Source organism: Talaromyces stipitatus, genomic scaffold (assembly GCF_000003125.1).
Source record: "Talaromyces stipitatus ATCC 10500 scf_1105507295555 genomic scaffold, whole genome shotgun sequence".
NCBI classification, from domain to species: Eukaryota; Fungi; Ascomycota; class Eurotiomycetes; order Eurotiales; family Trichocomaceae; genus Talaromyces; species Talaromyces stipitatus.
Genome location: NW_002990116.1, coordinates 2752327 through 2780177, shown reverse-complemented (window position 1 = coordinate 2780177; position 27851 = coordinate 2752327). Strand labels below are relative to the sequence as shown.

Below are 27851 nucleotides of genomic sequence, written 5' to 3'. Positions count from 1 at the left end.
TGCTGTTGTTCGGAGTTCAGTCCAACATATGTCTTAAGAGGGAGAGTACCCGCCGACTTCTGATTGGAGACTTCTGCGACCCTTCACCCTAAGCTCGTTTGGTCATCGATCGGACTGGCCTCACTCTTCCAAGAAGAACAACAACACCACCAGCAACCAACAGAGAGCCAAAGCTTGCCCTGAAGACAGCAATATCCATTCGATATATCTCCCTATTTCGTGTGCTACCGTCACCTATTCCTCCTTACAACCGGGGCTACATCGACACTTACAACACACATTCAATATATCGCAACTACTCCCCCCCCCCCCGGTGACATCAACTCTGGAATCCACACCTCGTCATGGCGGGCACAAGAAACTATGACTTTCTAGTATGTATACCGTTGGCCACTATATTCTGAGCGTCCAGCTTCTAACATTCTACTATTTAGATCAAGTTACTGCTCATCGGAGATTCCGGGGTGGGCAAATCGTGCTGCCTTCTCCGCTTCAGCGAGGACTCGTTCACACCATCCTTCATCACGACGATCGGAATCGACTTCAAAATTCGCACAATCGAACTCGATGGCAAACGTGTGAAGTTGCAGATATGGGATACGGCTGGACAAGAGCGATTCAGGACAATCACTACCGCCTACTATCGAGGCGCAATGGGCATTCTCCTGGTTTATGATGTTACAGACGAACGATCTTTCAACAGTAAGTCCTAAAGGACAAACGTGTGGGACGGATGCTAACAAACCATTGCAGACATTAGGACTTGGTTTTCCAACGTCGAGCAACATGCCAGTGAGGGTGTGCATAAGATTCTCATCGGTAACAAATGCGACTGGGAAGAGAAGCGGGCGGTAACGACCGAACAAGGCCAGAAACTGGCCGATGAACTCGGCATCCCTTTCCTGGAGGTTTCCGCCAAGAACAATATAAACGTCGATAAAGCATTCTACAGCCTCGCGTCAGAGATCAAGAAGGTCATGGACAGTACAAAGTCGGAACAAGCGGGCACTCAAGGGGTCAACATAGACCAGCATAATGCAGGGTCGAACGGCAACCTGGGTGGAAAGTGTTGCTGAGTTACTGTTATGTGGGACGTTATGAATCAGAAATCCTTCAGAACCTCACCTCACAATCCTCCCTTTCTCCTTTCTTTGATCGTCTTCTTTTGCCTCTGTTGATTCTTATTCCTGGTCTGTTTGATATAGAATCCGCTTCAAGGAAGCTACGGAATCGGTGCACCCTTTTGATTGGACTTTTCTCCCAGCGTGTTTGTTCGTTATTGTGTCTATAAGTTCTTGATGGTTCCCTATTCTCTACTATGTTGGTCATTTCATCGTGCTTGTCGGGGATTTTTCACTTTTTAAACAGCGGCCTTGCCAATAGTTATGCGTCTCGTTATATCATCTACTTTGTAATTTTAGTCATTTACTTGTAGTCTGAAGCGGCGGAATAATCGCTTATGGGTAGAAACTACATCAGTACGTGAATTAGTATGACAAGTTACTTGATGGTTAACGGCTTCTCTATAGCATGTGCTTGACAGTCTGGTGAACGACCACTTCATTCAGGGATGGACATCTGTAGAAAAGGCCACTCAAACTGAAGCTATATTTGTATGTACTCCGTACCGTACATAATTAGCCAGTGGGCTTGGGGAGCCGCATTATAGATAACTCACCCCACTATATATATTTTTTTTTCTCTCCGACACGCCCCAGCCGGAGTCCGGAATTGTTCATCACCACTCTCATCTCATTGACCTCAATTATTGATGCTTCTTGGACACGGCCTCCTGTGCCAGAGACATGGCTGAAGCTCGCGTCTTCACATTACGGCCGCTGCCAAAACCACACCGAAGCGACCTCCGCGATTCCTTCCGCATATACCTGTCCGCCAGCTCCTTAGCATATCTCAAACTGTCACCCGGCAGTCTCTGTACTCTCCGCTCAGAGGGAGGAATTGAAAAGACCGCTGTTGCTTGGAATGCTGTCGGAGATATTAAAACAACCGTTGTTCAAGCGTCAAGCATCTTGCAAGAATGCTATTGTATCAAACTTGGCGAAAAGCTCACCATCTCCAAGCTAGACGGATCGCTCAACGAAACAGACAGGGTGCAGCTTGAAGAATGCACTCATCCGGATAAGCTAGTAATTTACGGACCTCTATCTGATGCTACGGAATTAGCTCATTGGGAATGGGCTTTGGAATATCCTCTATCACAATGTGGCATCCTTTCAGTCGGCCTTGGGTTTGAAGCTGAGATCAAGGGCCAGTGTAGGAGTTTCAAGGTTGTTGAGATCTCTACGTCCAATCCCACCGACCAGACGATATCCCTCTTCACCAAGCGTTCGCGCGTACAGATTGGCACTGGGCCAAAAGAAGATAAGGGGTTTGCTACTCTTAAGGTTGTTCAGGATGGATTGGGTGGACTCACAGATCAGATAATTCGGTTAAACCATCTGTTGGTAGACTTCAACTTGCGAGCTCACGGGGCAGATATGCCGCGATTTTATAGGTTAAATCGAGGCATTCTTATTCACGGACCAAAGGGTACGGGAAAAAGTTCACTGTTGCGCAGGATTGAATCAGCTGGCTGGCACAGAACCTTCTCGATTCGGTCAAATATACTTTCTCGCAATTCAGGTGACGGGGAGGCAAAATTGAGCAAGATTTTTAAAGATGCTTCTCGGGCGGAGCCTAGTGTAATTATCATCGATCAGATTGACTCTCTGGCCCCAAAACGATCGTCTCCAGAGGCTTCATCTTTAGCTCATGCTTTATGTGAGAGTATAGATGCGCTGGAAGATGCCAAAGTGCTTGTCGTAGCAGCAACGCGCCATCCCAATGATATTGATGATTCACTTAGGACACCCCACCGGCTTTCAGTCGAAGTTGAGGTATCAATCCCAACAGCTGCGTCTAGAAAGGAGATCCTATGTGCAATACGTGACCGGTCATCAGAGCCTAGCGACTCTATTATAGACTTTATGGCCGAGAAAACTCATGGATATGTTGGGGCCGATCTATTTGCCCTCCTGCAAATGACATGCCGCAAAGCCCGGGATCGGCTGATTCCTAATATCGAGTCCCCGAGCCTGGATGTTCCTATGGTTGATGAGGTCTCCAAAGAAAAGAATTCAGCTTGGCTAATTGTAAATGAGGATGATGTTATTGCAGCCATGCAAGAAGTACGTCCCACAGCGATGCGGGAGGTGTTCCTTGAGACTCCTAAAGTAAGGTGGATGGATATCGGAGGACAGCATGCGCTCAAGAAGCATCTGCAGAAAATGGTCGAGCGGCCATTAAAGGTACGCTCCCTTTCCACGAACAGGTAATGTCCATGATATTAACCTGCCATAGTTCCCCGAAAGGATGCGAAGACTCAACGTGAAAAGCCGAAAGGGTATCCTGCTCTACGGTCCACCAGGTTGTTCGAAGACACTTGTCGTGAAAGCTCTAGCTACCGAAGCTGGACTTAACTTTTTGGCCGTTAAAGGCGCTGAGATTTTGAGCATGTATGTTGGAGAGTCGGAGCGGAAACTCCGGGAGATTTTCCAGAAAGCCCGTTCTGCTAGGCCTAGCATTCTTTTCTTTGACGAAATAGATGCCATTGCAGCAAAGCGTACTAGCTCCAGTGGCGGCGTCAATGTTCTCACAACACTCTTGAACGAAATGGACGGCATCGAAGAGCTTAAAAATGTTTTGGTTGTAGCAGCGACCAATAAGCCTGGCACTCTCGATCCTGCTTTGATGCGGCCAGGCCGTTTAGATAATATTGTATATGTTGGCCCGCCGGACTACGATTCGCGGAGAGAAATATTCTCAATATGGACAAGCAAGTCGGTTGTCAGTTCAGACTTGAGCATTGATGACCTTGCAGCCAGGACGGAGGGATATTCTGGTGCAGAAATCATCAGTCTATGCGAAACCGCCGGCGAAGCGGCATTGGACGAAGAAGATGAAAAGAACGAGCCACAGGAGGTTATGTGGCATCATTTTGAAATCGCCTTCACTCGAGTCAAGACACAATTGACACCCGATATTATAGCGGAATACGAGCAATGGGCCGAGAAGTCTGCATTATGATAGGAAATGATTGATGAACCTGCCCAACATATTGACCTGATGAGAACTTAGCTCGAGTGATCTTGAGAGATCCAATGGCCCTTGGTCTGTCCCACTGTTTCTGATAGTCAGCCATGCGGGAATACATCAGGATTCTTTTAATTACGTTGCTGATAGAGCGATAGGACTCTACGTGACTCAATATGGCTCACTCAGCACCATGGACCAAATTATGAGAGCAAGAAAATTTTATCGAAGCTTTCAAAGTTCACCAGGCACGCGATAGAAGCATAAATCAACATGTGTATTTGATTGGGTTCGTCATACTGTTAGGCTACTAGCATAAAGCAGAGACGTATTCGATTAGCTGTCATGAGACTCATAAGGAGGGGAGAGAAATATCAATGTTCCCTTCGCGGTTTCGATTCCATGATGTAGATATTGCAGTTTTGTGACTTGACGGAGGAGTGCATCGCGGTTCCTTAGCGCCGCGCATTGACCCTCTCTACCACCTCAGCGCGCGCTAAGTCGCGGACCATTTCTCTTCTAAATAGTAAAGCTACGACCACCTGAACTTCACTGCTTGCGCTGTCTGACGATAAAACACAACTGCTGTCCATAGCATTCGCGAAAGTACGTCCGACGAGCGAACAGAAAGAAATTCAACTTTTAAATACCGATGCCGCCCAGGTCGCCCGCAATGCCTCCAAGACCTAGAACCCGCCAGTCCATGTCACGTTCGAGATCACCGAACAGGAGCCGCAGCCCAAGCGAAACACGTAGCTATAAACGGGGGAGGTCAAGAAGTCGATCATTTACGCCTGAACACGGAGCTTCGCGAAGCCCTCGACGTGGTAGCGGTAGATGGCCCCGAGACCGTAGCTATACCAGGAGTCCTACGCCTGAAAGCTCCAAAAGAAGTTCCAAGGTAAGAACTCGAAATATGGGAGCACTCGCGAGAGAAGATAACGAAGAAAAGGATATTCATTATGCGTGATACGTTGCTAACTGAGCTATAGATTGTTGTCGAGAAATTGACCAAAAACGTAACTGAAGGACATCTCTATGATATCTTTGGAACCTTTGGCGAGATACAGAGTATAGATCTTCCCTTGAACAAGACATGTATGGAACCATTTGCACGCTAGACTACGTGGACAGCGACTTTGCTGACATGCTTCCTTGTTTAGTCATGACCAATCGAGGCACTGCGTATATTCTTTACAACGACGCTGCTGATGCTGAATCTGCCGTCTCCAATATGCATGAAGCTCAAATCGACGGTGCCGTGCTTAAAGTTTCCATAGTCCTACCCAGACGAATGTTTTCAAGGAGTCCTCCTCCAACCAGAAGATCAGGTGCAGACGACAGATCGGTCTCACCCCGAAGACACCCACCTAGCTATGAACATCCATCTCGGGCATCACCGCCGCCAAGAAGACGATCTCCAAGACGCCACCACGTCAATGGTGGAGCTTCAGACAGACATGACCTTTACCGCCCAAGATCGCTGTCGCGTTCTGCATCACCACGACGCTCCAGAGCCCGTTCATATTCTGTCCGCTCTGACTCGGGTTCCCCACCAAGGAGAAGAAGCCCACCGGGAAGGCGTTCGAGGCATCGTAGACGTCGAAGTCCAAGCTACAGTAGCTACAGCTCAAGGGCCAGTAACTACTCTGACAGAAGCCGCAGCCCAAGCCGGACCAGACCTCAGAGGTCTAACAACAGATGGAAATGAGCCCGACTTATCAGCGTCCTATTATTTGAATCTCCTCGTGGAAGAAATTCGAAATGCAACTACACGTTGAAAAAAGGCATGTTATCTCAACGAGCATTATGCTTTTTTGTGGGTTTCATTTCAGTCATTAAGTAATACGTTACACTAACGTTGGTAGTTGCGTCTTATCAGAAAAATGGACACCAGCCTATGTACATGGCAGCCAGGTTCCTCTTATCTGTGGCTTGTAATATCAATTCATCCACATGTCCGTCCACCGAAAGCGGCACCGACTGACGAGGCAACAGACCTCTCAGCTTGTTTCTGATGCTCTCCATAACCCCTTCTGGTGTATCTGGCACATCTTTGTGAGTTCGCCTCTGTCGTTACAAAAAATTCAGTCAGCGTGATCTCTATGTAAAAGTGTTTGGGGTTGAGAATGTATGTCTTACCTTTTTCCCTATGAAATCTGTTGTAGGGTCATATAGGAACGTTTCCATGATGTTCATAAGTGCGTCTTCATTTTGCCGCAATAGTCCAAGTGTTATTTCGCATGTCCTTCGGAATGGCCCTGTAGAGTAATGCAGTGAGCTCGACATTCAATGATGTTCGAGACTGAAAGAGGAATGGTGTCTTGTTTACCATTATAGCCATATGCCCCAAAGGCGTCCACCATATTGTGCGTAAGACGGAACGGGACTACTTCAGGTTTCTCAAACGTCAAGCCCTAACATATCATATCAGCCTTCAAGCCTATGTGTGTAGTCTGCGGTCGAGCGCACCTTATCGAAGAGGCAGTTGAAATCGACGTGCAAAATACCTCCTGTGCTTTCTTCAAACAGTATGTTCTCACCGTGGCGATCACCCAATCTGGTAGCTTCATTAGGATCTGTGTTCGACCATTTTTGTACCTGAGGTCATAGAGACTTACCCGAGAACATGGCCGACCATCGACATCACGGCACTGGTTCGAGTGAATCGCAGTCGTGCTTCCAGCCATGCTCCTGGATCCGGGAACATTTCGACAAACCACTCGTGTAGAACAGGAGGAAGCCTGCACAGATGTGTCAGCTGTGCCATATGACTTCAGGATATAGAGATATATTCTTACTTTGACAGGATCATTGTCGTGAAGACAGGAAGTTTGTCATGATGTGAGCAAGCTTCGTTCAGATAATGACGAATCTCATTGAACTTTACCCACAAAGATTTGTTAGTATCTGTCAGTATTGTTTACTAGCTTTCGAGTATCTCACTCACATTTGGAGTAATGCCTCTCTCTCTTAGTAGTTTCATGACTATGTCTCGTAGAGTGCGTAGATTGTCAACCCACTCTATCAGTCCACATTCTTCATTAAGAGGTGTAACGGCGTATGTTTTGATATCTTCCCGGAGTCAGTAACAATCCTCTAGATAATCCGAAAGGGATACTTACACATGCGACGTTTGATCGAATCGACATCCTTCTTGAGAAATCCGTTGATCATATTGTTAAACTCCATTAGACGTTGATCCTTCCTGAGGTCATCTTTCGGCTTGCATAAGAGACTATAAATCTTTCCATCTGTACCTAGAATACTGATTTTGCGGGGCTTTTGCAATGAATTGAGAACCAACGCATCGTCCAGAACTTCTGCTACATTGTTAGTTTCAAACATATCAGGACAGCCTATCAATCGAGTTGTCTACTTACTCTCAACGCTAACGACATCGCCCGGGAAGGGATTGAATTGCTTGATGAAGGTCCCTTCATGAGACGGCGGGAGGATTGGTGTCAGCATGCTTTGAAATGGCACAACTAGACGGCACGGAGCAACTTTGTGATTGAAACCCAAGTTTCGCGACAGGCTGATCTTCGCTGTCCCTTTTTCTTCGACCCGCGCATTGCACAAGCTCAACAGTTCTTCGCCAAACTTCTGCCCACCTTTTATCATTGAACCTATCTCTGACGGGGTGAATCCGCTTTTGTTGGACTTCTTGTTCTCCTCCTTTGGTACTGGTTAGACAGATTGGTTCTTGAAAGATGCAGAAAAATTCAGGCCATACCGTTATCTTTTTAAGACATGCCATGCCTCTTGAAGCGCGATCCTTTGATGAGGATTTAACCAGAGCCAAAACTGTCCATAGACCCTGACGTGGGAAATTTCCGACGATCTTGACAACTGTATTTGTCAATAGCTCATGCACCGTACTATTCGTATGACAAATTCTAGCAACGATTTGAGAGAGAATCGTGAAAAGCTAGTATAGTCAGCACAAGCAAAAACAAAACGTGTCAAAGTTCAAGTTTGTATGGAGTGAAAACTTACCACTTCGGGCGGGATTCGACGGAGAAAATATTTATTTAGTTGAGAATGCATTTCATCTAGAGACTTCTCTCGCTGAGCGGTGATCAGTTTCTGAAACTCGCTTGAAAATGTCAGCCTAGGCCTCATTTACCAAGTCTCTGAACTTACACGTTGTCTCCCCTTTTAGGATCGAAAGCTTGATCAACATTTGTTGCATGGTCAAGCCACAGAGTCAATATCTTCGGTAAGCTTTGGAAGACGAATTTGTTTCCGCTGGCTAAAGACCTAAGAAAGTTATCAATGGCCAGTTTAGAGGCCTCTCCACTCAGACTGATATTAAGTCGATCAGTAAAAGATGCCCAAAATGGTATATTCAAAGAAACTTACTATATTTGAGATTGTTTGCCAGGTGGTTTCGCCCTTTCGGATTCAATGATCTTATTGTAGTGCTTTCCCAAGTAGAAATGAGCCTTTTCCCACCTGCGTAAAGCTGTTTAGAATAATGGTCCTGAAGATACACTAGGAAAATGCGCCACTCACTTGCTGAAGAGCCTGATTGCCTCTCGGTATCTTTGGACAATGACTTCGGAGTGAGTCTGCCCTGCTCTATCCGTCCACTTCGCAAGTAATAAGTGGGCCTAATTTCTAGTCAGCATGAATTACTTTCGATAACAAAACTGCTATAAAATTATATGCTCATTAGAGCACTAATTTACGAACTCACCTTGGCAGCAAGGATGTTTTGCGTTCCTAGTTTCTCTCCAGTCATTGAGACAGAAGCCCTCACTGATATTTCGGATTCTTCAGAAACAAAGGCATTGGCAGCTATCGCACCCTTGAGCGTCTGGATTGCCTTTCGATGATGTCCATCAGTCCACAACAGGCGCGAGTGCTCGATCGTAGCGGACTTCGCTTTGAGTTGTGCTGCGTGCATTACAGCATTATAAGCTGGGCCAATGTGGCCATTCTTTCGAAATAGTCGGGCGCTTTTCAGCCAGACAGCAGCTATATCTGTTTTTGAAAATCCGGTTCTGTTCACTAGATTAGAGTTGAGGTCAGATATAGTCACACGATAGACTCACGCAAGCTCCATGGCAGCCCTCCTTAATCCCAAAAGATACTGCTTTTCAGATATATAGACCCCTAAAAGGTCGAGACGGTAATCTAACGTATCGAGAAGTTCGGCTTTCGTCATACCTATCTGACTGTCTGCGTTTACGATGGCTTCAACGTCAGACAAGGCATGTAACTGGAGCAACGTATCATGACATGTCTGTAAGGATATGGTTGAGTTTGCTGTCATTGACCTTGTAGTATTGAGCCGTAGTTTTTGAATGATTTCATTGAATGCAGATTTGTCGCCATTACGAAGAGCATTGAGAGCTGAAGCTATACCCACCGTGAAGTCTGTGGTGTTATCTCTGGGACACAATTTGAGAAAATTTTCGAGTTTTGACCATTTCCCTGTTGAGATGGAAGCTTCTAAAGCGAATGGGAATAGCTTTGAGGGATATTCCTTAGACTCGCTGAATGTCTCAAATCTGCTTAGAAGTGCATCTAACAAGTAACAATTAGTAAATGAAGGATGAGATAGAACTACAGGTAGCTTACCTTGCTGGCCAGACTCCTTCAAACAAGTGAGCAAATTCAACTGTGTGTCGATGTTACTCGGATCTTCGTCCAATTGCAACTCATACCAGCTCTGAGCAGCATCCCACCTGCCAGCTTTTCGGTGTTCGAGGACCTGTTGATCAACATCCAGTACATGAAGATAAGTCGAAATGCCTTCGATGCCGTCAGGTTCGTCAATCTGTGTATAAATCTCTTGCAGACGTTGGTAAAGAGGTTCCAGATCCGTGTCGTCGCGTCGTTCCGAGTAGCTTTTGCTTTGTCGTATGTATTGCTCCCAGTGGAAAAGTGCTCTAGAGAAAGATTTGCACTCGACAGCTCTCTTCGATATGACTTCTGGACGAATGGAGGACAAGATCTGCTCGACGCTCTTGATTTGGGCCGAAGAGAGATCAAGCATCAACTCTGCTTGTGTACTTTTCCCGGCAAGATTGCTTGCGAGTATAGCATGCTGTTTCTTCTTTCCTTGCAGCCATCTTAACAGGTAGTCAAGAGCGCTGAATACACTCTGTGAGAACATCGGTTAGAATCATATCGGTAAACTGCCAGGGGTGGTGAGATTTGCTTACCTCACTACAAAGAAGAACATTTTCTCTCACACGAGTACTACCTTCAGGAGAAGGATGAGACAACACACGCACCAGTTCTTCTTGAATCTCTCGTTTATGCTCTTCAGGACCATCCGCTGCAATATTCAGCACAGCAAAAGGAAGAATAAAAGCGGGAATCGTGATGTCCTGGTCTCGAACGATTCTGGCAAATACCGAAAATATCATCTTCACATTGGAACTGTATGACTTTTGAAGTAAGTCCATGACAAACGTACGCAGCCATTTTCCGTAGCTCATATCTGGTTTGAATAATGGATAGGTGCATTCGGTTTTAGCTGCACCCAAAGTAATAGAGTATCTTGACGTTAAGAAAGGAGTCACTGTATTCCTCACAATCTCAGGCAAGTTTAGCCAGCGCCGATGCTTCTCATTTTTTTCAAGGTCATCTGACGGCGTTGTGATCTCGGTTGTGATATGGCTTGCGCTCATAAGGGCCTGCATGCCATAAGCGAGGAAGCTCTGTGCTCGAGTATTTGAGGCCGATAGAAATGCATCAACGAGGACATTTTGAAGGAAGAACATTGTAAAGTCGAACGTTTCTTCTGCGCGAGCAAAGTTGGAAAGAACGAGAATATCTTTCTTCTCTTTTGATATCTCAACCCTGTTTGGATCCAAGCATCCTATTAAACCAAGAGAACGTGCAGTAGACATGGCAATCGTATCAGACTCGGATTGAAATTTCACGCAGCAATCAAGAAGAGAGCGGGTAAGCTGTGCAATTCCGCTGTTTGATTGGTGATTGAGTAGAGTCCTGTGCAGAATCTCGTTTTTGTCATCTAAGAAGGGAACCAATTCTTGTAGCGCCTGCTCGACGACAGTGAGGCTTTCACTTTGACAGCGGACACTGAATGCTATCAAACGCTCACTCAGATCCATGGAACCTCTGAAGTTGTTTATCTGATCCTCATAGCGGGACATTTCGGGAATGGATAGCAATGATGGTAGAGTCTGGAAGATCTCACGTAGCTGATATCCATGATGCTGGAAAAGATGATCCATCAGGACCAGCGCCATTTGCTTACTTCCTTCTTGAATAGTTGGCCAGTATCGCAGGATAATCGCAATGGACTGATCTATAAGTGCTTCAACCTCGTCAGGTTCGAGATGAGTGATCAAAATACACCAGACAGCAAATGCATGGTCACACAATTCCTCGACCTCCAGAGATGATCTAAGGCAAGAGCATATCTAGATTGACGAGTCAGATGGGCACACCGAAACGGCAATCTGAGAGCAAGACAAACCTGGGGAATTGCAACGTTAACATGACCTCTGGCAAGTTTGATCATTTCACCAATTGCTATGATATTTCGCTTCTTCTCCATGTTCGAGTAACGTATGCGGACATCATTCACGGTGTCGGAGAATTCTGTTATAAGACCTAGTAGATGCTCCTCTATAAAGAGCCCAACCTGACGATGGGACTTTGAATTTGACGTTCCCGAGGATTGCTTGGAGGATATGAGCTTAGCAAGGAGGCGAAGTGCGCCGTCAAACTATAGAGAGTTAGTGAGTGATATTAGAATCATCATAAATGTAGTAAACCAACCTTTCCATCATTACCCTCGCCTGCATCACCCATATTCTTCAACAGCTCGCGAGTAATAGGGATGGGTTCTGTCTTGAGCAGCATGGTAACCGAGGTTTCCTTGAACTTGGGATCAATATCGACCAAAAGAGAATATATCATAGCCTCATGGTTCTCCTCCGGTTGACTCAACAAATATGCTATGATTGCTGCAAAATTATTCCGCTCCATGCAAAGCTCGAAAGCTGACTTGGAGGGATAAGCCGCAGCTATCCTCATAATAATTTCTCGCCTGCGAGTGTAAACGAGATATGGCAGCGTGTGAACTTCGGTCAATTGTAAGAAGCTGTCAACCGACATTCCCAATAGATCGCACAGTTGCTCTGCCATGTGAGGGCGATTCCTCAGATTTTTTACTACGGTCACTGACAAGGATCTCCAGAAAGGGCGAAGTAGACCTGCAACTGTTGTTGATGATTCTTGCGATAGTTTCAAAAGCTGCAAGATTTGTTTAGTCTGAAAACGTCAGCTAGAGATGGTATGGCTCACCTCTGTGTAAGCTACTGCACAAATATACGGATTTGCGTGTCCTAGATACTCTAGAAGACGGAGAAGTATGATGTTAAGCTCCTCGTCCTCAGATACCCTATAAAAGTGAATAAGCCGACTGTTATACCTCTGTCTCTTACCCGTATCCCACGACTTACTCTGCTAATCGGCATAATGTCAAGATGCAAGTCTCCTGAGAAGGAATGTCGACTCTTTCTGATACGCTTTTCAGACACTCCAGAATGATGACAAAATTCTGTCGTCGTATTTGGACATCCACAGCTTTGCGTAGGAAGCAAGGCAAGATATGTCTTTTCACAAGTCAGTACTGGTTATTTTTGACAAGCCGTAGAATTACTGACCCCGTTGTGATCCGCAACTCCCTTGAGGCGGCTTTCAGAGAGTGAAGGCATAGTTCGCCAACTGACGAGGACTTGACAGATAGGCTCTTTACTTCTGGCTCATGATAGAGGAATCGCCTCACCGTAAGTAGGTATGATACCCGTAAGGGTGAGCTACGTGAAGGTTTAGGTAGAAACTCTAGGAGAAAGCTTCGAAATTCATCAGCTTCGTTGCCTTGCCAAGCCACGACTGCGTCTGAAACTGTTCGTTCCGAGTCACAGATGCGGCAGTGAAAGGTGCTTGATGAGTCCGTAGACATGGACAGAGATCCATTGAACCGATGGGACGCTGCAATACATGGGTAAGTTGAAATTATGGTGAAAAACTCGCACTTTTGCTGCTCCGAAAGATCTTTGTACTTTTGCCTGGGAAGCGTCAGTCATAGTTTGGCGGAAATCACGAAGCGCTAAGTTTACCTCGCAGCTAGTGCCAGTTCATCAAACCTCGTTATGCCGTTAGAGTCAATGAGTTTCGAGGCTTTCTCTAGAATTTGCTGACTGATATCCTTCTCGCCGGATTCGGATTGAGGCTCAGATAGTCTGATACGTTTGGGGGCACGCTGAGCTAGATCAATCTCTTGAGACGAAAAAGAACTCTGGTTAGTTTATTTTTCTACTGAGAATTCTGGGCCTTACCATGTGGATATAAAGCCTTCTGGGCGTTAATAAACTCCTTTATGGAATTCTGTTTCCTAATATGAGAATGGGGTTTTCGTTATCTGCGTTTGAATGCCACTGACCTGGAACGGTGACGAACGATCGACGGACTGCTCGTCTCTAGCTTGAATGTCAACAAGTCTAGGAACCAGAACACTTTGTACAGTCATGCTCGTTAAAAGTGAAGCTTTTTGACTCTCCTTTAAACCTTCTAGACAATCACACAAAGCCTGCTCAACCTGGGGCTCATGGCTGAGACCGGAATCTGATATCACAATTACCAGGAATTCGATAAGAGTCTTACTAGCTTGAGCATCCAGTGATCCGATGTTGTTATACTCCAATGATCTCGTTAGTGACAAGTCACAGAAGTAGAGGTACTGGACCACAGGATCGATGATATTCCGCCTGCCGTTCATGCCACGACGCCTCATCAGTGACATAAGGTATTTCCCTATGCGACTAGCCAAGTTCAGGGAAGCTGTAAAATCCTGTACCATCCCAGATGTAGAAAAGCTACCCGACTTTAGTTCTGCAGGTTGAAGAAGTGCCTCAAGGATTTGAAGTAGTATATACGTGGCACGAGTGATATCCCCCAGGCGAATCGGGGCCTGGAAAGGTCGTCCTGACAGGCTCAGTTTTGCTGTTAGATGCTTCTCTAATGGGCTTCCAGGGCCAGGTAGAGTGATGTTCAGGGTTGTATTCTTCGAAACATCTACCATTTCCAGTGACCTGATGATGTCTGCGATATTTCAAGCTTAGCAATATGTCCAGAATTCGGGGAAATGAGGGACTTCTTCTACCAGTAGCTATAACACCTAGTATAGTTGAAACAGAATGCCTGGGAAAAAGCGGAGCCCGAAACATATCATGCTGAGAACGTGTGATCATAACCAGAATGGACTTGATTTTGGCTCCCACGCCATTTAGCCGCACTTTGACGGCGAGATCAATCAACTCAATGATTAACCGAAGATGAAAAGGCAACGGCGCATCCTGGCCTGGAATTTCCGTGTCGAAATCCCCTCCATCGAGGCCTCTAAGGGAATTCTCAATGAGCAGTTGGACGATATCGAGACAATCCAAGAGACGTCTCTCTGTTTCGTCGCCAGGAAGTTGGCTGTCTATCGTCGTAACTTCAGAAGCAACCTTAAGAGCGACATTTATCAGAGCTTGTGTATTCTTGACATCGTCAGCAGTTCGAGAAAATGACCCAGGACCTTTTTCGATCAACTCCTTGCGTAGCTGAGAGATGGTATCAAAGGCTTCTGAAGACAAGTGACCTGGAAATATATTATTCATCAGTATTGATGATGTTGTTGGGTCTGCAGCGCTAGAGTTCCCATTCGCCGACTGTAAGCCTCGAGGCTTTGATTCCTCATCCCCTGCCATAGTCCCCGTTCAGCCGTATCCATGGATAGATCCTCACAAGGGATGGAGCGGGAAGACAAAGGATGTGTAGACACACAGATGATACTTATTAAGTGAAAAGACTAAACCTCGGCCGACGGGCTGCTTGACTTGCTCTGTCGAGGTTCTTGGTAAGTATTAAAATCATCAACAAGATTTAATTGGCTGCATTATTTTACCCGCCAACGCGTCTCTCAAGGCTACAAGGCCGCCGCGACAAGGCTCTAAGGCGACGAAAGTAAGAGCCCCACGATCATAGCCGATACCGTAAAATACGACATCTCTACCACATTTAGTAATGTAATATCGATTTGTTACAGTCTTGTTACAATACAAAAATATCTTTAATCCTTATCAATATAACTTTCTTACTTTATCCAATGTTTTATGATACAACATCGCTTGATGAGCTAGCGATCTCCAATAATGACTTCAGAATGTGATCCCAACCCAGAAAACGAAGATGTCACCCGACAAGATCAGGAGAGATTTATGAAAGAGGCACTTTTAATGGTAACAAAATCTTTCCCTTCCTAGATGCATCCCATTGACTGTTATTGCCTCGAATACAGGGAGAGAAAGCCCTGGCAGTTGGCGAAACTCCAGTAGGATGTGTACTGGTATTGAACGGGAAAATAATCGGATCAGGAATGAATGATACAAACCGGTCAATGAATGTATGTCTCAATGCAACACAAGCAATCGCCATGTATAAACCCTTCTTTCTGATCAATAGGAAACTGAGCAGGGAACAAGACATGCAGAATTCCTCGCCATTGAGGAGGCACTTCAAACCTACCCTAGATCGATTTTCAGGGAAGTCGACCTCTACGTGACGGTAGAACCTTGCGTGATGTGCGCGTCTCTACTTAGACAGTATAATATCTGCCGAGTGTTCTTTGGCTGTGCCAATGAGAGATTCGGTGGTACTGGGAGTGTTTTGTCACTACATTCAGAGTCAGTTTTTGTGTCTTCCTTTTCGCAGTTTTTCTGTCCTGTGTCACTGTATCAATATCTAATCTCCAATGTATCAACAGTCCCTCTATAGACCCGCCTTATCCTGTATATGGCGGAATATTCAAGAACGATGCTATCATGTTACTTCGACGATTCTATATACAAGAGAATGAAAATGGTATGTTTAATGAGGTGAAATACGAGCAACTAACTGACTCATACTCTAGCACCGAACCCTCGGTCTAAGCGAAACCGTGAACTCAATACCGAGTTTGCAAGTGACCTATAAATGAAGTGAATCTGTATACTTTTTATGAATGTTTCGCAATAGACCTCCGCTTAGTGCTTGCTGGCGATACAAATAGTAGACAGAACGACGGAACTAGCGTACTCCTCACGATTCCTTCAAAAACATATTCATTGGAATATAAAATACATTGCGAGACTAGAAAAAATCTATGAAAACGACCGACAAATTCATTTGCCCAAGCGCTCAGCTTCAAGCTCCCTCTCAGCTTGCTGATAATACTTGGCTGTGTCCACACCGTGCTGTACCATAAAAGTCAGTTACGCTCGGGTGGCAATACCATAAAGATTCCCAACATACCTGGTCATGGTTGACCACATTGAACCATGGAATAATATGTGAAACGAGACCGGTGTATCGCGAATTGCGGGCAGCAACACCTTGAAGGTATTCTGAAAGTTGTGATTTGCCGTAAAGTGGCTCGCCTTTTTTGACTTTATCAACCATTTCTCGCATATCCTTTTCCACCTCGCATGTATTCTCTGTGAAGCCGTAGAAGCGGTCTAATAGGGAGGTTGTTAGAATATCACTCTCCAAGGGACCTTATCCCGAGAGAATCATACTTATAGATCTCTGGTAGCAAATGTGTAGACCTCCAAGCACACCAATTGCGGTCGCAAGACGCATAACTGGAGCGAATCCTCCCTTTCCGACGTGCGAAGGACTGAACTTTTCCATAAGCCAAAAGGCGAGCGGGGATGCAGCAGCGGCGGCACCACCGACGGCATAGTCTGAAGGTCGAGCATAGCCGAAAACTCTCTTAATATGTCTGCACCAAGGGTCAGAAGTCTATCCAGACAGTATCATTGGGAATTGGAAAAGTGAAAGCGGTTCGGGGAATTGGGTGTCATCATACGGGTCGGAATCAATCAACTGTTTTATGGAGAGAACTTGAATTAGCACGAATTCAAACCAATTGTAGCGTATGCCGAACTCACCGGATAGTCGGTCTTGAGCCCCTTGGGAGGGACCAAAGCCTTTGTGGGTTCAATGGCCATTATGTCGGTGAACTCGTTGCTCCCAAAGTGTGTTAAGACGTCGAGGTCGTTGGTAAAAGGTGAGGTCGAATTCCGGATGTCGCTGACCCAAAACGACTAACCATAAGAGGAGTAGCTTGATATTCTATACCATATGTGGTTAGTTAATATTGTGTTTCCCAATTGGGTTAAATGATCACCAACTTGTTCGTCGCGTCTGAACGCGAGCCTGACATCCTGTTGAGATGTGACACAATTGAACGAAACGAACGAAATTAATTCAAAATGTCTGATATCGATGACCTCTTCGACTATGACGCCGGTCTAGACGACATCCTCAAAAACCTCCCTTCAGCCCAGAATAAGGAGACATCGCAGACAGAAAAGGGCAATAACGACGAGCCTGACGCGACCAAAGTACTAGGTCTGGATGCAGATTTAAAAGTTACCAAGCAAAGAGTGCCTATAGCTAAACTTGACGAGGCTCGGTGAGATATGTTCCGGAACGCAAAATAAATCACTTACTAATCAGAATCAATACAGTTTACTGTCACAAAAAGGCATCCCAAAGCTAAGAAAGGATGTCAAAACCAAGCTCAAATTCAAAGGCAAAGCTCATGAGGTCAGTCTACCTACTCTTAAATTTGAACAACGAATTTCAAATTGATAACATATCTCTCCAGTTCTCCGACCTAGGACGTCTCCTCAACTTCTACCAACTATGGCTCGACGATCTCTATCCCCGCGCAAAATTCGCCGATGGCCTGGCCATGATCGAGAAATTGGGCCACTCGAAACGGATACAAATAATGCGAAGAGAGTGGATAAATGAGGAGAAGCCAGATTATCTCAGAAATGCAGATGACGAAGACCACAATAATCACGACAATAGCAATCCTGTCGCGGAAAGGGATGAGGCGCCAGGAGCTCAAACAGCGACAAATAACGACACATCAGCGGATGCTAACGTACCTCTGGACGATGACATGGAAGACTTATTCGGTGAAGCGCCGAGGCGTCGCTCCACGCCAAAGCAGGATACGTCTAGCGGATCTAATGACGATGTTCCGCCAGATGACGACCTGGGAATGATGCTAGCTGAAGCCGAAAATGTCAACGGCACGACAGAACAAGATACATTTAACGAATCAAACACGCAGGCGCCTGTAACTGACGCAAATAATGATAATGATGCACCGCCAGACGACGATTTGGATATGCTATTGGCTGAAGCTGAGAATATTGCACAAGCTGGGGATGGCAGTCGAAAATCGATTTTTAATAGTTGAACGATATGTCTTGGATAATTGTGGAATAATATAAGACATTTGTGTCTACGAAAATGATGTTTCGTCATGTTAACGAGTGAGAGCTGATAGATGGTTCTTTCGTTGTACGACTCGAACATTGCAAGTGCTACCATCGGGATATAAGGCTCAGAAAGACACTGAAATAGTGGCGTGCCATTATTATGTGTAGTCTAATGAGAACAAACACTGATCAACACCAATGTCTAAACAGCCCATGAGGTATAATTGAAGTTTTGTACTAAATTTTATCATGATTGGCACAAATCTATGTATCTCCCTAGAAGTAAATCACTAGGATATTCCAAGCGTTAGTTCTTCTTGTTCCATGCTCCAATAGCTTCGTCAACAAGATTCCGGTATTCCTTTTGCTTGAAGCACTGCTCCAGGAAGACCTTGTATTTAGCTTCAAGTAAAGCCAGCTCAGTCCTGTCAGTCGTAGGAACTACCTTTCGACCAGGTTTGCTCATTTTGTCCATGATAGACCATAGATCCTCGGTTTTGCCCTCACTATCTGCACTGGCAGCTTTAGCACCAAGCATAGCAGCACCATGGCAGACAGCAGCCTGAACATAGCGAGGGATGAGAACAGGGATGTTACAAGCAGACGCGATGAGTTTGACGAGAATCTCGTTTTGGCACTGAGATCCAGACATGAAGATGGAGTTGATATTGTGGCCAGCCTCGTTCAAGGTATCGACAATCTGCTTGGTTTGCAAGGCGATGAACTCCATCGTAGCGTAATAGTATATGGCAAGACTGTCAACTGTCTTGTCGCTAGTTAGTCCAACTACGGCGCCAGTCATGCTGGCGTCCGCAATTGGGGAACGGTTACCAAAGAGGTCTCCGTAGAAGAAAAAGTGGCGGCCGAGATAGGAAATGCTAGGCGCGTGTTGATCTTCCATCATCTCCTTCAAATGCTCGTTTAGGTATTCGTAGATGTTGGTGTGATATGACTCGGCGACAGAGATAGCCTGGTTGAATGCGGGATGTGTCTCAATGACATGCTTGAGCAGTTCACCAGTGGCAGATTGTCCACCCTCTGTCATCCAGTACCCTGGGATGATAGTATCCCTGTACGGACCCCATACACCAGGCACAAAGACTGGATTCGGGGACATGGCCAGGTGGCAGGTCGATGTTCCTGCAACTGCAGCCAAGCGGCTGAAAGCTTGAGTACGGTCGTTCTTCGCAACGTCTGCGTCGATCTCATCGCCCTGCAAGTTAACTTTGGCGCCAACTGTTCCAATCCATCCGGCGTAGGCATCGATGACACCACTACCAATTGCAATACCTGCGGGAAGTCCAAGTTCCGCAGCAGCCTTGTCACACAGCGTTCCGACAAGTTCACCTGCACTCAGGTAGTCGCCATTCTATATAAAACCGAGTTAGTGACAGTAAGTAAGATAGAAGAGAAGATCAATCAAAGAAGAAATCAGTAAGACAACGAAAAGAAATAGGCTCACCACCCCGTCGACACCGCCCATGCGCTTATAATCCTCGTTGACAAGATCCTCCAAGCCGATCTCTTTTAGGAAGTCGTCTTGCCACCCCTTGACGCTTCCATCAACACCAACTGGGACGAATCCCTGTTTGCAAACAACGCTGCAGAAGCTACGCTTCTCGTTGCCGGTGGCAATGTGGGTGAGTGCATCCGCCAAATCGTAGAATTTGCACTTGTCAAAGAGGTCCTTGGGCATGTTGTTCTTCAACCACAGGACCTTGGGTATTTCCATCTCCACGGACATCTTTCCGCCCACGTATCGGAGTAGGTTGTGGTTAGTGGCATTGATCAATTCGGTCTCCTTGACAGGACGGTGATCCAACCACAGAATCACGTTGCGATCGGTATCGAAATTGGGCCCAGTCACTGAGACGGGTTCGTCGGTCTCGGTCGAGAACACGGCTAGGGAGCAGGTAGCATCAAAGCCAATGCCCCGGACGAATTCCGGGTGGATGTTGTGCTGGCTGATAGCACGCTGGACGGAGATACAGATGCAACGCCAGATATCCGAAGTCGATTGTTCCTGCAGCGGTATTGATCAGTAAGGATCGAAAGATGCCAGTTGCATCTACGTACATAGTAGCTTTGCTGAGGCTGCCACAATCCAATGTTCTCGGAGGCCAATCCGACAATATCGCCCTTGTCGTTGATGATACACGCACGGGCACTACCAGTGCCGACGTCGATACCGATATAGTAGTCCATTTGGGCTTGCACAGCTTCTCGGTCATCTGTTGAGGCCTGTCGAGACGTCTGTCTGGACGGCTGACGACGGTACGGCAGCGAAGACATGGTTATTTATTTGTCTTGCAAGGCGGTGTTACAGGTCCACGTCAATAGTACTACCGGCAAATAGTACTGAGAAGGGATGATGTTGACTGGGAGATTTCAATTCACACGGGGTAATGCCCGAGTAACCAGCAATCAAGCAAGACAGGGTAAGAGATGAGACGAATGATTGATTGATTGTCAAGGGAACTAGGTTACACCACGCTGTTGGAATTTGACAGGCCGATATAACATCACTGGGGAGGGAAGGTACTTGAGACAAGAGAAAGAGAGACAGAAAAGAAAAAAGGTCTGGTGGAGAGATTGTGTTTCCTTAAGAGATCATCGTGAGTGCGGTGTGCTGAGGGTCCTCGTGGGGAAGGTACACCAACCACACACTGCGTCATCGGCGGAGCTTACCCACCTTAGTCAGAGATACGACCTATCATTGATCTGCGCTTACACGTCTGTCTTCTTCGTATTGTTGCTGACTCAATCAATTGTGACAACTGACTACTTCGAACAGCAAGATCCTGACCTGCCAGTGTGTCCATATCTCAACAGAACCGAAGGAGAGAGACCTAGAACTCCAGATTCCGGCCCATGCTCCGAGCATAAAATTGAGGCGCATCACATGATCCATCCCGCGGGGGCTATCCGGAACTAACCAGAGTAAGTTATCCGACGAGATAAACGTCTCTCCATACACTCAAGTCGAATCATTGTCAACCGGCCAAAATGCGCAACCTGGTCTCCCTGCTAAGCTGTCTCCTCGTATCCATATTCATCGGCCTGGTCCAATGCAAAGCAACAAACGATAACCTCCCCAAATCGGTAGAAGTCTATCACTGGGCCGTGAATGTACCGCAACCATCACTTCTAGCCAAGATAGCTTACAACCCCGACACGCTCGAGAGCAAAGTCCTCTCATATACTCCCCCGACCATTGAAAATACCGGTGGAAATGGACCTCATTACAGGATAGGATTCTATACAACTGCGGCAGATGGCTCGAAGCAATGGGTTGGGAGTCTCGTCTCGCAGTCTGCATTGACGACGCAACATAATACTTTGCAGCTATATCTGAGTGGCTCACAACAACACGACTTGTACCACGTCTCGCTCCACAAGGGTTATAATGCGGATCAGTCCTCTGATTCTGTTGCCGTGGAACTCATATATCCTGAGGCTGGTGCAATGCCAGAGCTGAATAAACCTATTGTGGTCAATCCGGATGGTACAGGTCCTCAGGAAGAGGTTGAGAAGACGTTTTTCCAGAAGTATGTCAACCCATCAAATCTGCTGTCTTCACATTGCTAACGATTGTCGTCGTAGGTATTGGTGGGTGTTGATGATCGTTGCGCTTATGACGTTGTCTGGAGGCGGAGGAGAAGGACAATAAATCCCAAATACATTTTACGGGGGAAATGGATGTTATGAATACGATCTTGGTAGATCAGTTTGAATGCCCTGAGCAACTATCCTATGTACACTACACTGTTATACACAACCTAATCATGACCTCACAAATGACCTGTCAGATCAATCGACTGCCATATCATCTGCTTCCTCTGATTCATCCGCCGAGTCATCCCCTGCATCCTCTTCTCCAGCCTCTGATCCGCCCTCGGATGAGTAGTCTGTGTGAAGCTCTGGAATCCGTGGCCCATATCCCACAATTGGTGCGTTTTCAGTATCCAGATTCAAAGTATCTCGTCTCCGTCGTGTTTGCGGTCCCAAATCCCACGTCATCAATCCACGATCCGTCAAACCTACAATAACATCATCGTTCTCCGTAAACATGAGCTTGAAACAAACCGCTTCCATGTGTATCACCACAGGACGCAACTCAGTCAACTTCTCATCGTCTTCTTCCAGACACCATGTCCTGGGATAGTAGCTACTCTCACGACCCAAGATCACTTCTCCCGGATTCAACGCCCAGACGTACAATGTATTCCAATTCGAGACTGCGACCCGGGTACCGTTGGGCGAGGCAGCAAAGATCCCACCTATTGTACTTGGAGACAACTCAGGATGGCCACAAAGCATTGCAACAGCTTCCCATGACGGTAGGCGTCGACCCCTTTCTAGATTGGTCTCGTGCATACAAGTTATAGCACGACATTCGGATTGCGCTTTCAGTAAACATGCCACTGCCTTCCCGCCGGAACGAGGAGTACCAATGGCGTAAGAAAGATATCTCCATCGACAGATATCGTTATCACCGTCTAGCGGAGTATATGTCTCATGCGTGGCGAAAAAGGGAATATCTACCGTGAAATAGAGCAATGATAGGTCTGATTGATCATTCATGATCCTGGCGTAATTTCTATGAGCGCTATTGCCCACGATCGTTGTACCATGCTCACCCCTCAAGAAAGAGAGGTTATGATAATAACTAAAAATGGTAGATCCCCGATGACTATGCAGTAACTGGTTCCTGTCGTTATATCTGAGCTCCGCTACTGGGCCCAAACCCGCGACTTCACGATGCTGCGAGAGCTGAGCAACACCGCTTCTCGGTTGCACCCACAAGCCCTCTTTGTTGACAACTGCAGTCTCGGAATATTGTAAATCTATTCCGCGCCCCCCCACATTTCAGCATCTTGTACTTTGGCCAGGGAAGAGGATTCTCATGCTCACCAGGTACTCCATGAGTGAATCGACCTTTGTAGTCATCCAGCCAAGCCCTGTATACCGAAACCATATGATCGCTTCCATCAATCTTTTCCCATGATATGGCAAATTCATGCGCAAATTTAGCCGCCAATGCATTGACCTTATAGCCGTCGTCAGGAAGTTGACAGAGTGCTACCCGGGTGATTTTTTGGGTTTCCTCAAGAAAGAGTAGGAGATATCCAGTGCGGTATCGCTGTTTTTCGCGCTGCAACTCTTCATTGAAGAAAGGAGGTGCTTCCCCATCATCATCCTCAAGGGTAGACTCTTCGTTTTTGATGATAACACCCACCAGATCCTCGGTATCAGTAGCGTATGTAGTCTTGATGATCCTGATCCGGTCTAAGTTCAAGACGGGTAGTTTGCATGTCTGAGCATTCTCTATCCTCACCTTCCCGTTAGCACCTGTTGGACAATGATAGATTCGTTCATCGTCTTTGAAGACCAACAGAATAGCCTTTCGATCCTTGGCATAGTTCATTGAACATGCAGGATTATCAATGATCTTGCCGTTGAAAGTGTACATGGTCCGGTCAAAATCGACACTTCCATTGAGTAGATGTTCGCTGGCACCTCGTCGCAGCAGTAAAAACAGTTCTCGCGTAGTCAGTCGCTCAGTGTTGTCCTTGGACTTCTGATCAGCCTGCATCCTGAACCCTGGGCCTGGGTTGGTCTTCAGGTGATGTAGAATAACATCTCGAGAAGACGAGGCAATTCTGTACAAGGTGCGACAGCTGAAAGCAGCTTGGATATAAGCTGAAGTACAGCAATGTTTCAGTACGAGCTGAACGAGCTCTGGTGGGAGGTCGAGAAGCATGTTGGAGGCGTCTGTTGTTTGGAGCCGCCCCAGAATTGCTTGTTTAATTCTTTCTCTCCGCGTACTGTATGTAAATATCCAAGAAAATCTTCACATTCTCAATAGCAACTGCTGAGTCGTAAGATTCTCTTGTGAAAACATACTAGTGTAGGAAGATTTCTTTTGCAGTCGCCCTGAGACGCTAAAGTGGCGGAGTTGTTGCCTGGACGTGAAGATATCCATCCAATGTTCATCTCGGTAAGTACCGTGTCTCCTATAGCGACCTTAGCAACAAAACTCCAAGATTCAAGGCTGAATTCTATTTTAGCATCCAAAGGTTGCCTCAAGATTTTCAAAGTAAGTAAATTGAAATGGTCATACAATGATATCTAAATTGTTTCCTAAGACTAGAAAAGAAAAATAGGGTATCCTCTAATGCTATATACCTTGTACGCATAACCATAGAACGCATACTCCTCCCTATGACTTTGGCTTTATGAATGACTTCAAAAATGCCGTTTCTATGTATTATGCGACACAGCCCACTCCAAAACTGTTTCGTAACAAAGTACAAACTGACTCAGATTCTGCACCATACTGGGACGTTGAGTTCGGAAATCCTCAACTGTCTTGGCGACCAGATCCGTCGAGTCGTCATAAACCCATTTCTCGTTGTCGTCGTTATTCTTATTACTACTATCGTTATGCCGGTGCCGTTTCGCTCGCTGTTGTTTGAGAATGTCCAGTACACTATCGACTGTGCAGAAGGTACCCGTTCGGCCACATCCGGCGCTGCAGTGGACTACAATAGGCCGGAGGCCTGGTGGCTCCGCCTCTTCCGCGCTGATATCGAGGCCACTGCTTCTCCTTGTAATTTTGTTGCATTGTTCAATGAGTTTCAACAGATGACTCGGCTGAGACGTCGTTCCAAAATCCGGCCAGTATGAATATTGAAGTTGGGTGATTTCTCGGATTGGCTGGAAGGGATAAGTAGAGTGGGAGAGGGTGAAGTGGCGGACAACAATATAAGGTCGCTCGTCTCCTGCGTTAAACAGACCTTCAGAGGAGGGCTTCCCCTCAGAGGCCGGTGAAGGCTGTGTTGGTGTAGCTGTATCTTGTGGCAAGTCCACATACACACGCCGTTCTCCGAGAGCCTTGACTTTGAAAGGACCGTAGCTGTTGGTATTCCAATACGAGTGGCATTTGATCTGACCTCGCTCAACTTCAGCCGTAAGGGCTACAATCACACGGACGTCGTTTTCCCAGATGACACGCCAGAAATCCTTTCCTTGGTGAGACAGAGAACCAAAGATTCAGTAAGAGGAGGGAATACTTACGGTAAATGTATCTGGAATAGGTGCCTGAGTAGCAATATATGTCTTGTTGGTGAGCTTCGCTCTAATGTGACTTGCATTGATGTAATCGCACGAGCCAGAGGGAACATCCTGAAGGTGAACTCGAGAGTGATCGAATGGATAGATGTCATTGTATCTGTTCTTGGACCCTTTTTCGATTCCTGCAACGCGGAATTTATTCGATGACGACTTTTCATCATAATTGGCATGAGAGTCCAGGGCTTCGCGCATGCGATGTAGTTCGCGTTGTTCAATCTTCAAGAATTTCTGTGACACCTCATGTCCCTTGTCTTCCTGGGCAGATGCCTTGCGAAGCCACTGCGGAAGATTTTTATTATGATGGGGCGTCAAAGCATCCGGGAGTTTCAATGGCATCTGACCAACGCCACCGACCAAGTCCATATTCTGTCGAATATTACTGAAAAATGGATCAGCAGCAGCCGCATCTGGTAGCGAACAACCGCCGGCTACTGGTAAAGTCGATGGAAGGTTCAAAGTCATGGGACGGTTTTGCGTTCCCGTTGGTTTCGCTTTGCTTTGACGCTGCTGTCGTATCTGATTTGGGAAGCGGCTGGCAAAGGCGGCGAACCCTCCACGCAATATCCTTCCCTCACCACGCCAGCCTTCGGCCTTGAATTTCTTGAGTACGTTCATGAGCGGTGTGGCGTCCCTTGGTTGTTCCGTACTTGAATCATATACTATAATGTAAGCACATTGTCTCCAAGACAAGAACTTTTGTTTTTCAGATTCGTTGATGAATGTGTCCTTGAGCTTGTCTGTGTTGAATGACGGTCTCTTCAGAAGTGTCGTGGGTATGCATAGGTTCAGTGAATTTGTAATGTTTGCCTGTGAGAACTGGGGATACGGCCTAATATCAAGCAACAGTGTCATCTCTGCTGCTGTTTCGAGCAACCGTCCACAGTCATCAACCGTAATGAAGCTGATGGGTAATTGATCTATAGGTGTCGGGAGTGTATCCGCGCGCCGATGATCTTCGCCACTTGAGCTTGATAAAGGGGAATGCGCAGTTCCTGGTAAAGACAAGCTAAAATTTTGCTGTCTCTTGGGTAAATAGCCTTCGCCTGGAGTATTTGTCGATGAAGTAGGTTGAGATATGTTGGGAGAGTATGTATCTGGGAAGTTGAAGGAAGCTACTTGGTTGGACTGTCCTTGTTGAAAGTTTTCCATAGGTGATATTTGCATCGGCGAGGCATGAAGAATATCGCTATTATGAGGTTCCAGAAAGCCACCTGCCTGGATGTCGTTCCTCATAGAGCGAGAAGATTCCGTGTTCGTTCGTGAATCCGGCCGGTTGGTGGCAAAATGGGGAGTGGCATGGTCTCCCGATCGCGAGGGACTTCCTGGGCCTGTCTGAGAGTTGCCGCCAACCAGACTGATCGTATGCTTCTGGGCTAGGTTTGGTGATATCCTCTGTAATCCTGGGCTGGGTATTGAGGAATATGACTGTGACAACATGTCCCAATTCTTCTTCGCATGTGAGCCTGGGTTGGATCCTGGCGGACTGCCATAGTTGTCCACGGGAAGGCCAAAGTAGTTCGCACTAATCCCTGATCCGCCAGAGCCGCCATCGGACGAATCCCTGGGGAATAGAAACGGTGATGGCATGGCGCCGGTGAAGGTTGGATGTTGGTGTTGTATATGGAAAGGCGACGTGTTCAAGATATCGCCCAGCTGCCGGGAATGATGGTCTGCAGCCCAAGGTGATGACGAAGGCGACTGCCTTGCTGCTGTTGAACCCTGCATAAAGGATTTTTAAAGCAGATAAATCCTTGAATTGTAGAACCGAGGACAGCGCGTATCCATATTGCAACTCAGACAGCGATTGAATGTTTAGAGAGTCCAGAACATACTCTGAGCGACGTCGTATATGAGGAGGATCAATCAACGGAAGGACAGCACGTCTCCTTCTCCTCAGTGAGTGCAGACCGATTACGTCGTGATCGAGCAATAATCCTGGGGTAGCAGTAGTTCCAAGCAAGAACGGGTGGATAATGCAATATTTGATATTGCTAAATGCTGAAAGCTGGAAGATCGCCCACGTCGGTCATATAGGGGGGTGGATACAGTGTATGTACTCCGTAACGTACGTACTGTCCTATTCCTTTTTCTTCCTTTTTTTTCTCGGGAGGCTTGCAAGTGGGGATTGCTGATATCACTGATCTGCTAGGCGTTCTCTTTCAAAGCCAGGCTCCTCTAGTTTCCGACGAATGCTAATGGGGCGGTAAGTATCATAGTGTATGCAAGCAGAAGTGGAGGTAGAGAAGCGAGAGCGAAAGGTGAAGTTGTGCGTTGTGATGGTGGTTAGTTAAGCAATGACGTTATAAG

General features: G+C 46.4%; 11 protein-coding genes across 12 annotated transcripts; 6 read left to right on the top strand and 5 right to left on the bottom strand.

Moving 5' to 3' along the window:
* The first annotated feature begins 122 nt into the window (after positions 1–122).
* On the top strand, positions 123–1397 carry TSTA_121310 (Rab GTPase SrgA, putative). Its single transcript, XM_002482335.1, has 3 exons — positions 123–374; positions 435–702; positions 754–1397. Exons 1-3 carry the CDS (start codon positions 345–347, stop codon positions 1074–1076), a joined length of 621 nt encoding a protein of 206 aa, XP_002482380.1. The 5' UTR covers positions 123–344; the 3' UTR covers positions 1077–1397.
* A 408-nt stretch (positions 1398–1805) lies between these two features.
* TSTA_121300 (AAA family ATPase, putative) lies at positions 1806–4220 on the top strand (the record flags this gene model as incomplete). The annotated part of the gene is made up of 2 exons (XM_002482334.1): positions 1806–3308; positions 3361–4220. 2 exons carry the CDS (start codon positions 1806–1808, stop codon positions 4084–4086), a joined length of 2229 nt encoding a protein of 742 aa, XP_002482379.1. The 3' UTR covers positions 4087–4220.
* A 968-nt stretch (positions 4221–5188) lies between these two features.
* Positions 5189–6013, top strand: TSTA_121290 (uncharacterized protein; the record flags this gene model as incomplete). The annotated part of the gene is made up of 3 exons (XM_002482333.1): positions 5189–5353; positions 5430–5879; positions 5975–6013. The coding sequence occupies 2 exons, from the start codon at positions 5189–5191 to the stop codon at positions 5871–5873; spliced, it is 609 nt and encodes a 202-aa protein (XP_002482378.1). The 3' UTR covers positions 5874–5879; positions 5975–6013.
* Positions 5914–14837, bottom strand: TSTA_121280 (inositol kinase kinase (UvsB), putative; the record flags this gene model as incomplete). The annotated part of the gene is made up of 27 exons (XM_002482332.1): positions 5914–6162; positions 6235–6353; positions 6425–6509; positions 6565–6652; positions 6714–6836; positions 6894–6976; positions 7043–7167; positions 7218–7415; positions 7476–7770; positions 7829–8023; positions 8092–8191; positions 8239–8400; positions 8458–8550; positions 8611–8708; positions 8795–9101; positions 9153–9627; positions 9682–10207; positions 10269–11498; positions 11555–11806; positions 11860–12336; positions 12388–12484; positions 12546–12698; positions 12750–13154; positions 13206–13365; positions 13425–13461; positions 13529–14187; positions 14249–14837. The coding sequence occupies 27 exons, from the start codon at positions 14835–14837 to the stop codon at positions 5971–5973; spliced, it is 7323 nt and encodes a 2440-aa protein (XP_002482377.1). The 3' UTR covers positions 5914–5970.
* Positions 14838–15234: 397 nt separating this feature from the next.
* TSTA_121270 (cytosine deaminase, putative) lies at positions 15235–16101 on the top strand (the record flags this gene model as incomplete). The annotated part of the gene is made up of 5 exons (XM_002482331.1): positions 15235–15368; positions 15428–15532; positions 15604–15812; positions 15893–15990; positions 16040–16101. Exons 1-5 carry the CDS (start codon positions 15282–15284, stop codon positions 16099–16101), a joined length of 561 nt encoding a protein of 186 aa, XP_002482376.1. The 5' UTR covers positions 15235–15281.
* A 112-nt stretch (positions 16102–16213) lies between these two features.
* Positions 16214–17165, bottom strand: TSTA_121260 (NADH-ubiquinone oxidoreductase 21 kDa subunit, putative). Its single transcript, XM_002482330.1, has 5 exons — positions 17058–17165; positions 16976–16992; positions 16683–16888; positions 16420–16622; positions 16214–16361 (listed from the first exon to the last, which is right to left on the bottom strand). Exons 1-5 carry the CDS (start codon positions 17115–17117, stop codon positions 16290–16292), a joined length of 558 nt encoding a protein of 185 aa, XP_002482375.1. The 5' UTR covers positions 17118–17165; the 3' UTR covers positions 16214–16289.
* A 170-nt stretch (positions 17166–17335) lies between these two features.
* On the top strand, positions 17336–19599 carry TSTA_121250 (replication fork protection component Swi3, putative). Of its 2 annotated transcripts, XM_002482328.1 has the most exons (3): positions 17336–17584; positions 17640–17718; positions 17780–19599. In XM_002482328.1, the coding sequence occupies exons 1-3, from the start codon at positions 17382–17384 to the stop codon at positions 18383–18385; spliced, it is 888 nt and encodes a 295-aa protein (XP_002482373.1). In that variant the 5' UTR covers positions 17336–17381; the 3' UTR covers positions 18386–19599. The 2 variants fall into 2 exon arrangements, with proteins under 2 accessions (XP_002482373.1, XP_002482374.1); XM_002482329.1 differs by having other exon boundaries at positions 17640–19599.
* Positions 18715–20992, bottom strand: TSTA_121240 (FGGY-family carbohydrate kinase, putative; the record flags this gene model as incomplete). The annotated part of the gene is made up of 3 exons (XM_002482327.1): positions 20484–20992; positions 19870–20430; positions 18715–19776 (listed from the first exon to the last, which is right to left on the bottom strand). Exons 1-3 carry the CDS (start codon positions 20697–20699, stop codon positions 18715–18717), a joined length of 1839 nt encoding a protein of 612 aa, XP_002482372.1. The 5' UTR covers positions 20700–20992.
* Positions 20993–21164: 172 nt separating this feature from the next.
* TSTA_121230 (uncharacterized protein) lies at positions 21165–23217 on the top strand. The gene is made up of 2 exons (XM_002482326.1): positions 21165–21955; positions 22011–23217. Exons 1-2 carry the CDS (start codon positions 21414–21416, stop codon positions 22075–22077), a joined length of 609 nt encoding a protein of 202 aa, XP_002482371.1. The 5' UTR covers positions 21165–21413; the 3' UTR covers positions 22078–23217.
* Positions 22009–24346, bottom strand: TSTA_121220 (F-box domain protein). The gene is made up of 2 exons (XM_002482325.1): positions 23322–24346; positions 22009–23254 (listed from the first exon to the last, which is right to left on the bottom strand). The coding sequence occupies exons 1-2, from the start codon at positions 24169–24171 to the stop codon at positions 22218–22220; spliced, it is 1887 nt and encodes a 628-aa protein (XP_002482370.1). The 5' UTR covers positions 24172–24346; the 3' UTR covers positions 22009–22217.
* A 172-nt stretch (positions 24347–24518) lies between these two features.
* Positions 24519–27360, bottom strand: TSTA_121210 (protein tyrosine phosphatase (Pyp1), putative). The gene is made up of 2 exons (XM_002482324.1): positions 25488–27360; positions 24519–25433 (listed from the first exon to the last, which is right to left on the bottom strand). The coding sequence occupies exons 1-2, from the start codon at positions 27267–27269 to the stop codon at positions 24672–24674; spliced, it is 2544 nt and encodes an 847-aa protein (XP_002482369.1). The 5' UTR covers positions 27270–27360; the 3' UTR covers positions 24519–24671.
* Between the last annotated feature and the right edge of the window lie 491 nt (positions 27361–27851).

Bases quoted from the DNA above. Each gene is read 5' to 3' on its own strand.
- TSTA_121310 (XM_002482335.1), top strand. From the start codon at position 345: ATGGCGGGCACAAGAAACTATGACTTTCTA. The intron at 375-434 runs GTATGTATACCG...TCTACTATTTAG, and splicing joins CAAGAAACTATGACTTTCTA to ATCAAGTTACTGCTCATCGG. The intron at 703-753 runs GTAAGTCCTAAA...AAACCATTGCAG, and splicing joins AGACGAACGATCTTTCAACA to ACATTAGGACTTGGTTTTCC.
- TSTA_121220 (XM_002482325.1), bottom strand. From the start codon at position 24,171: ATGCTTCTCGACCTCCCACCAGAGCTCGTTCAGCTCGTACTGAAACAT. The intron at 23,255-23,321 runs GTGAGCATGAGA...GGCGCGGAATAG, and splicing joins ATTCACTCATGGAGTACCTG to ATTTACAATATTCCGAGACT.
- TSTA_121210 (XM_002482324.1), bottom strand. From the start codon at position 27,269: ATGCAGGGTTCAACAGCAGCAAGGCAGTCGCCTTCGTCATCACCTTGG. The intron at 25,434-25,487 runs GTAAGTATTCCC...CACCAAGGAAAG, and splicing joins CTATTCCAGATACATTTACC to GATTTCTGGCGTGTCATCTG.
- TSTA_121250 (XM_002482328.1), top strand. From the start codon at position 17,382: ATGTCTGATATCGATGACCTCTTCGACTATGACGCCGGTCTAGACGAC. The intron at 17,585-17,639 runs GTGAGATATGTT...GAATCAATACAG, and splicing joins GCTAAACTTGACGAGGCTCG to TTTACTGTCACAAAAAGGCA. The intron at 17,719-17,779 runs GTCAGTCTACCT...ATATCTCTCCAG, and splicing joins TCAAAGGCAAAGCTCATGAG to TTCTCCGACCTAGGACGTCT.
- TSTA_121260 (XM_002482330.1), bottom strand. From the start codon at position 17,117: ATGGCCATTGAACCCACAAAGGCTTTGGTCCCTCCCAAGGGGCTCAAG. The intron at 16,623-16,682 runs GTATGATTCTCT...CCTCCCTATTAG, and splicing joins TTGCTACCAGAGATCTATAA to ACCGCTTCTACGGCTTCACA. The intron at 16,362-16,419 runs GTATGTTGGGAA...TTTATGGTACAG, and splicing joins ATGTGGTCAACCATGACCAG to CACGGTGTGGACACAGCCAA.
- TSTA_121230 (XM_002482326.1), top strand. From the start codon at position 21,414: ATGCGCAACCTGGTCTCCCTGCTAAGCTGTCTCCTCGTATCCATATTC. The intron at 21,956-22,010 runs GTATGTCAACCC...TTGTCGTCGTAG, and splicing joins GAGAAGACGTTTTTCCAGAA to GTATTGGTGGGTGTTGATGA.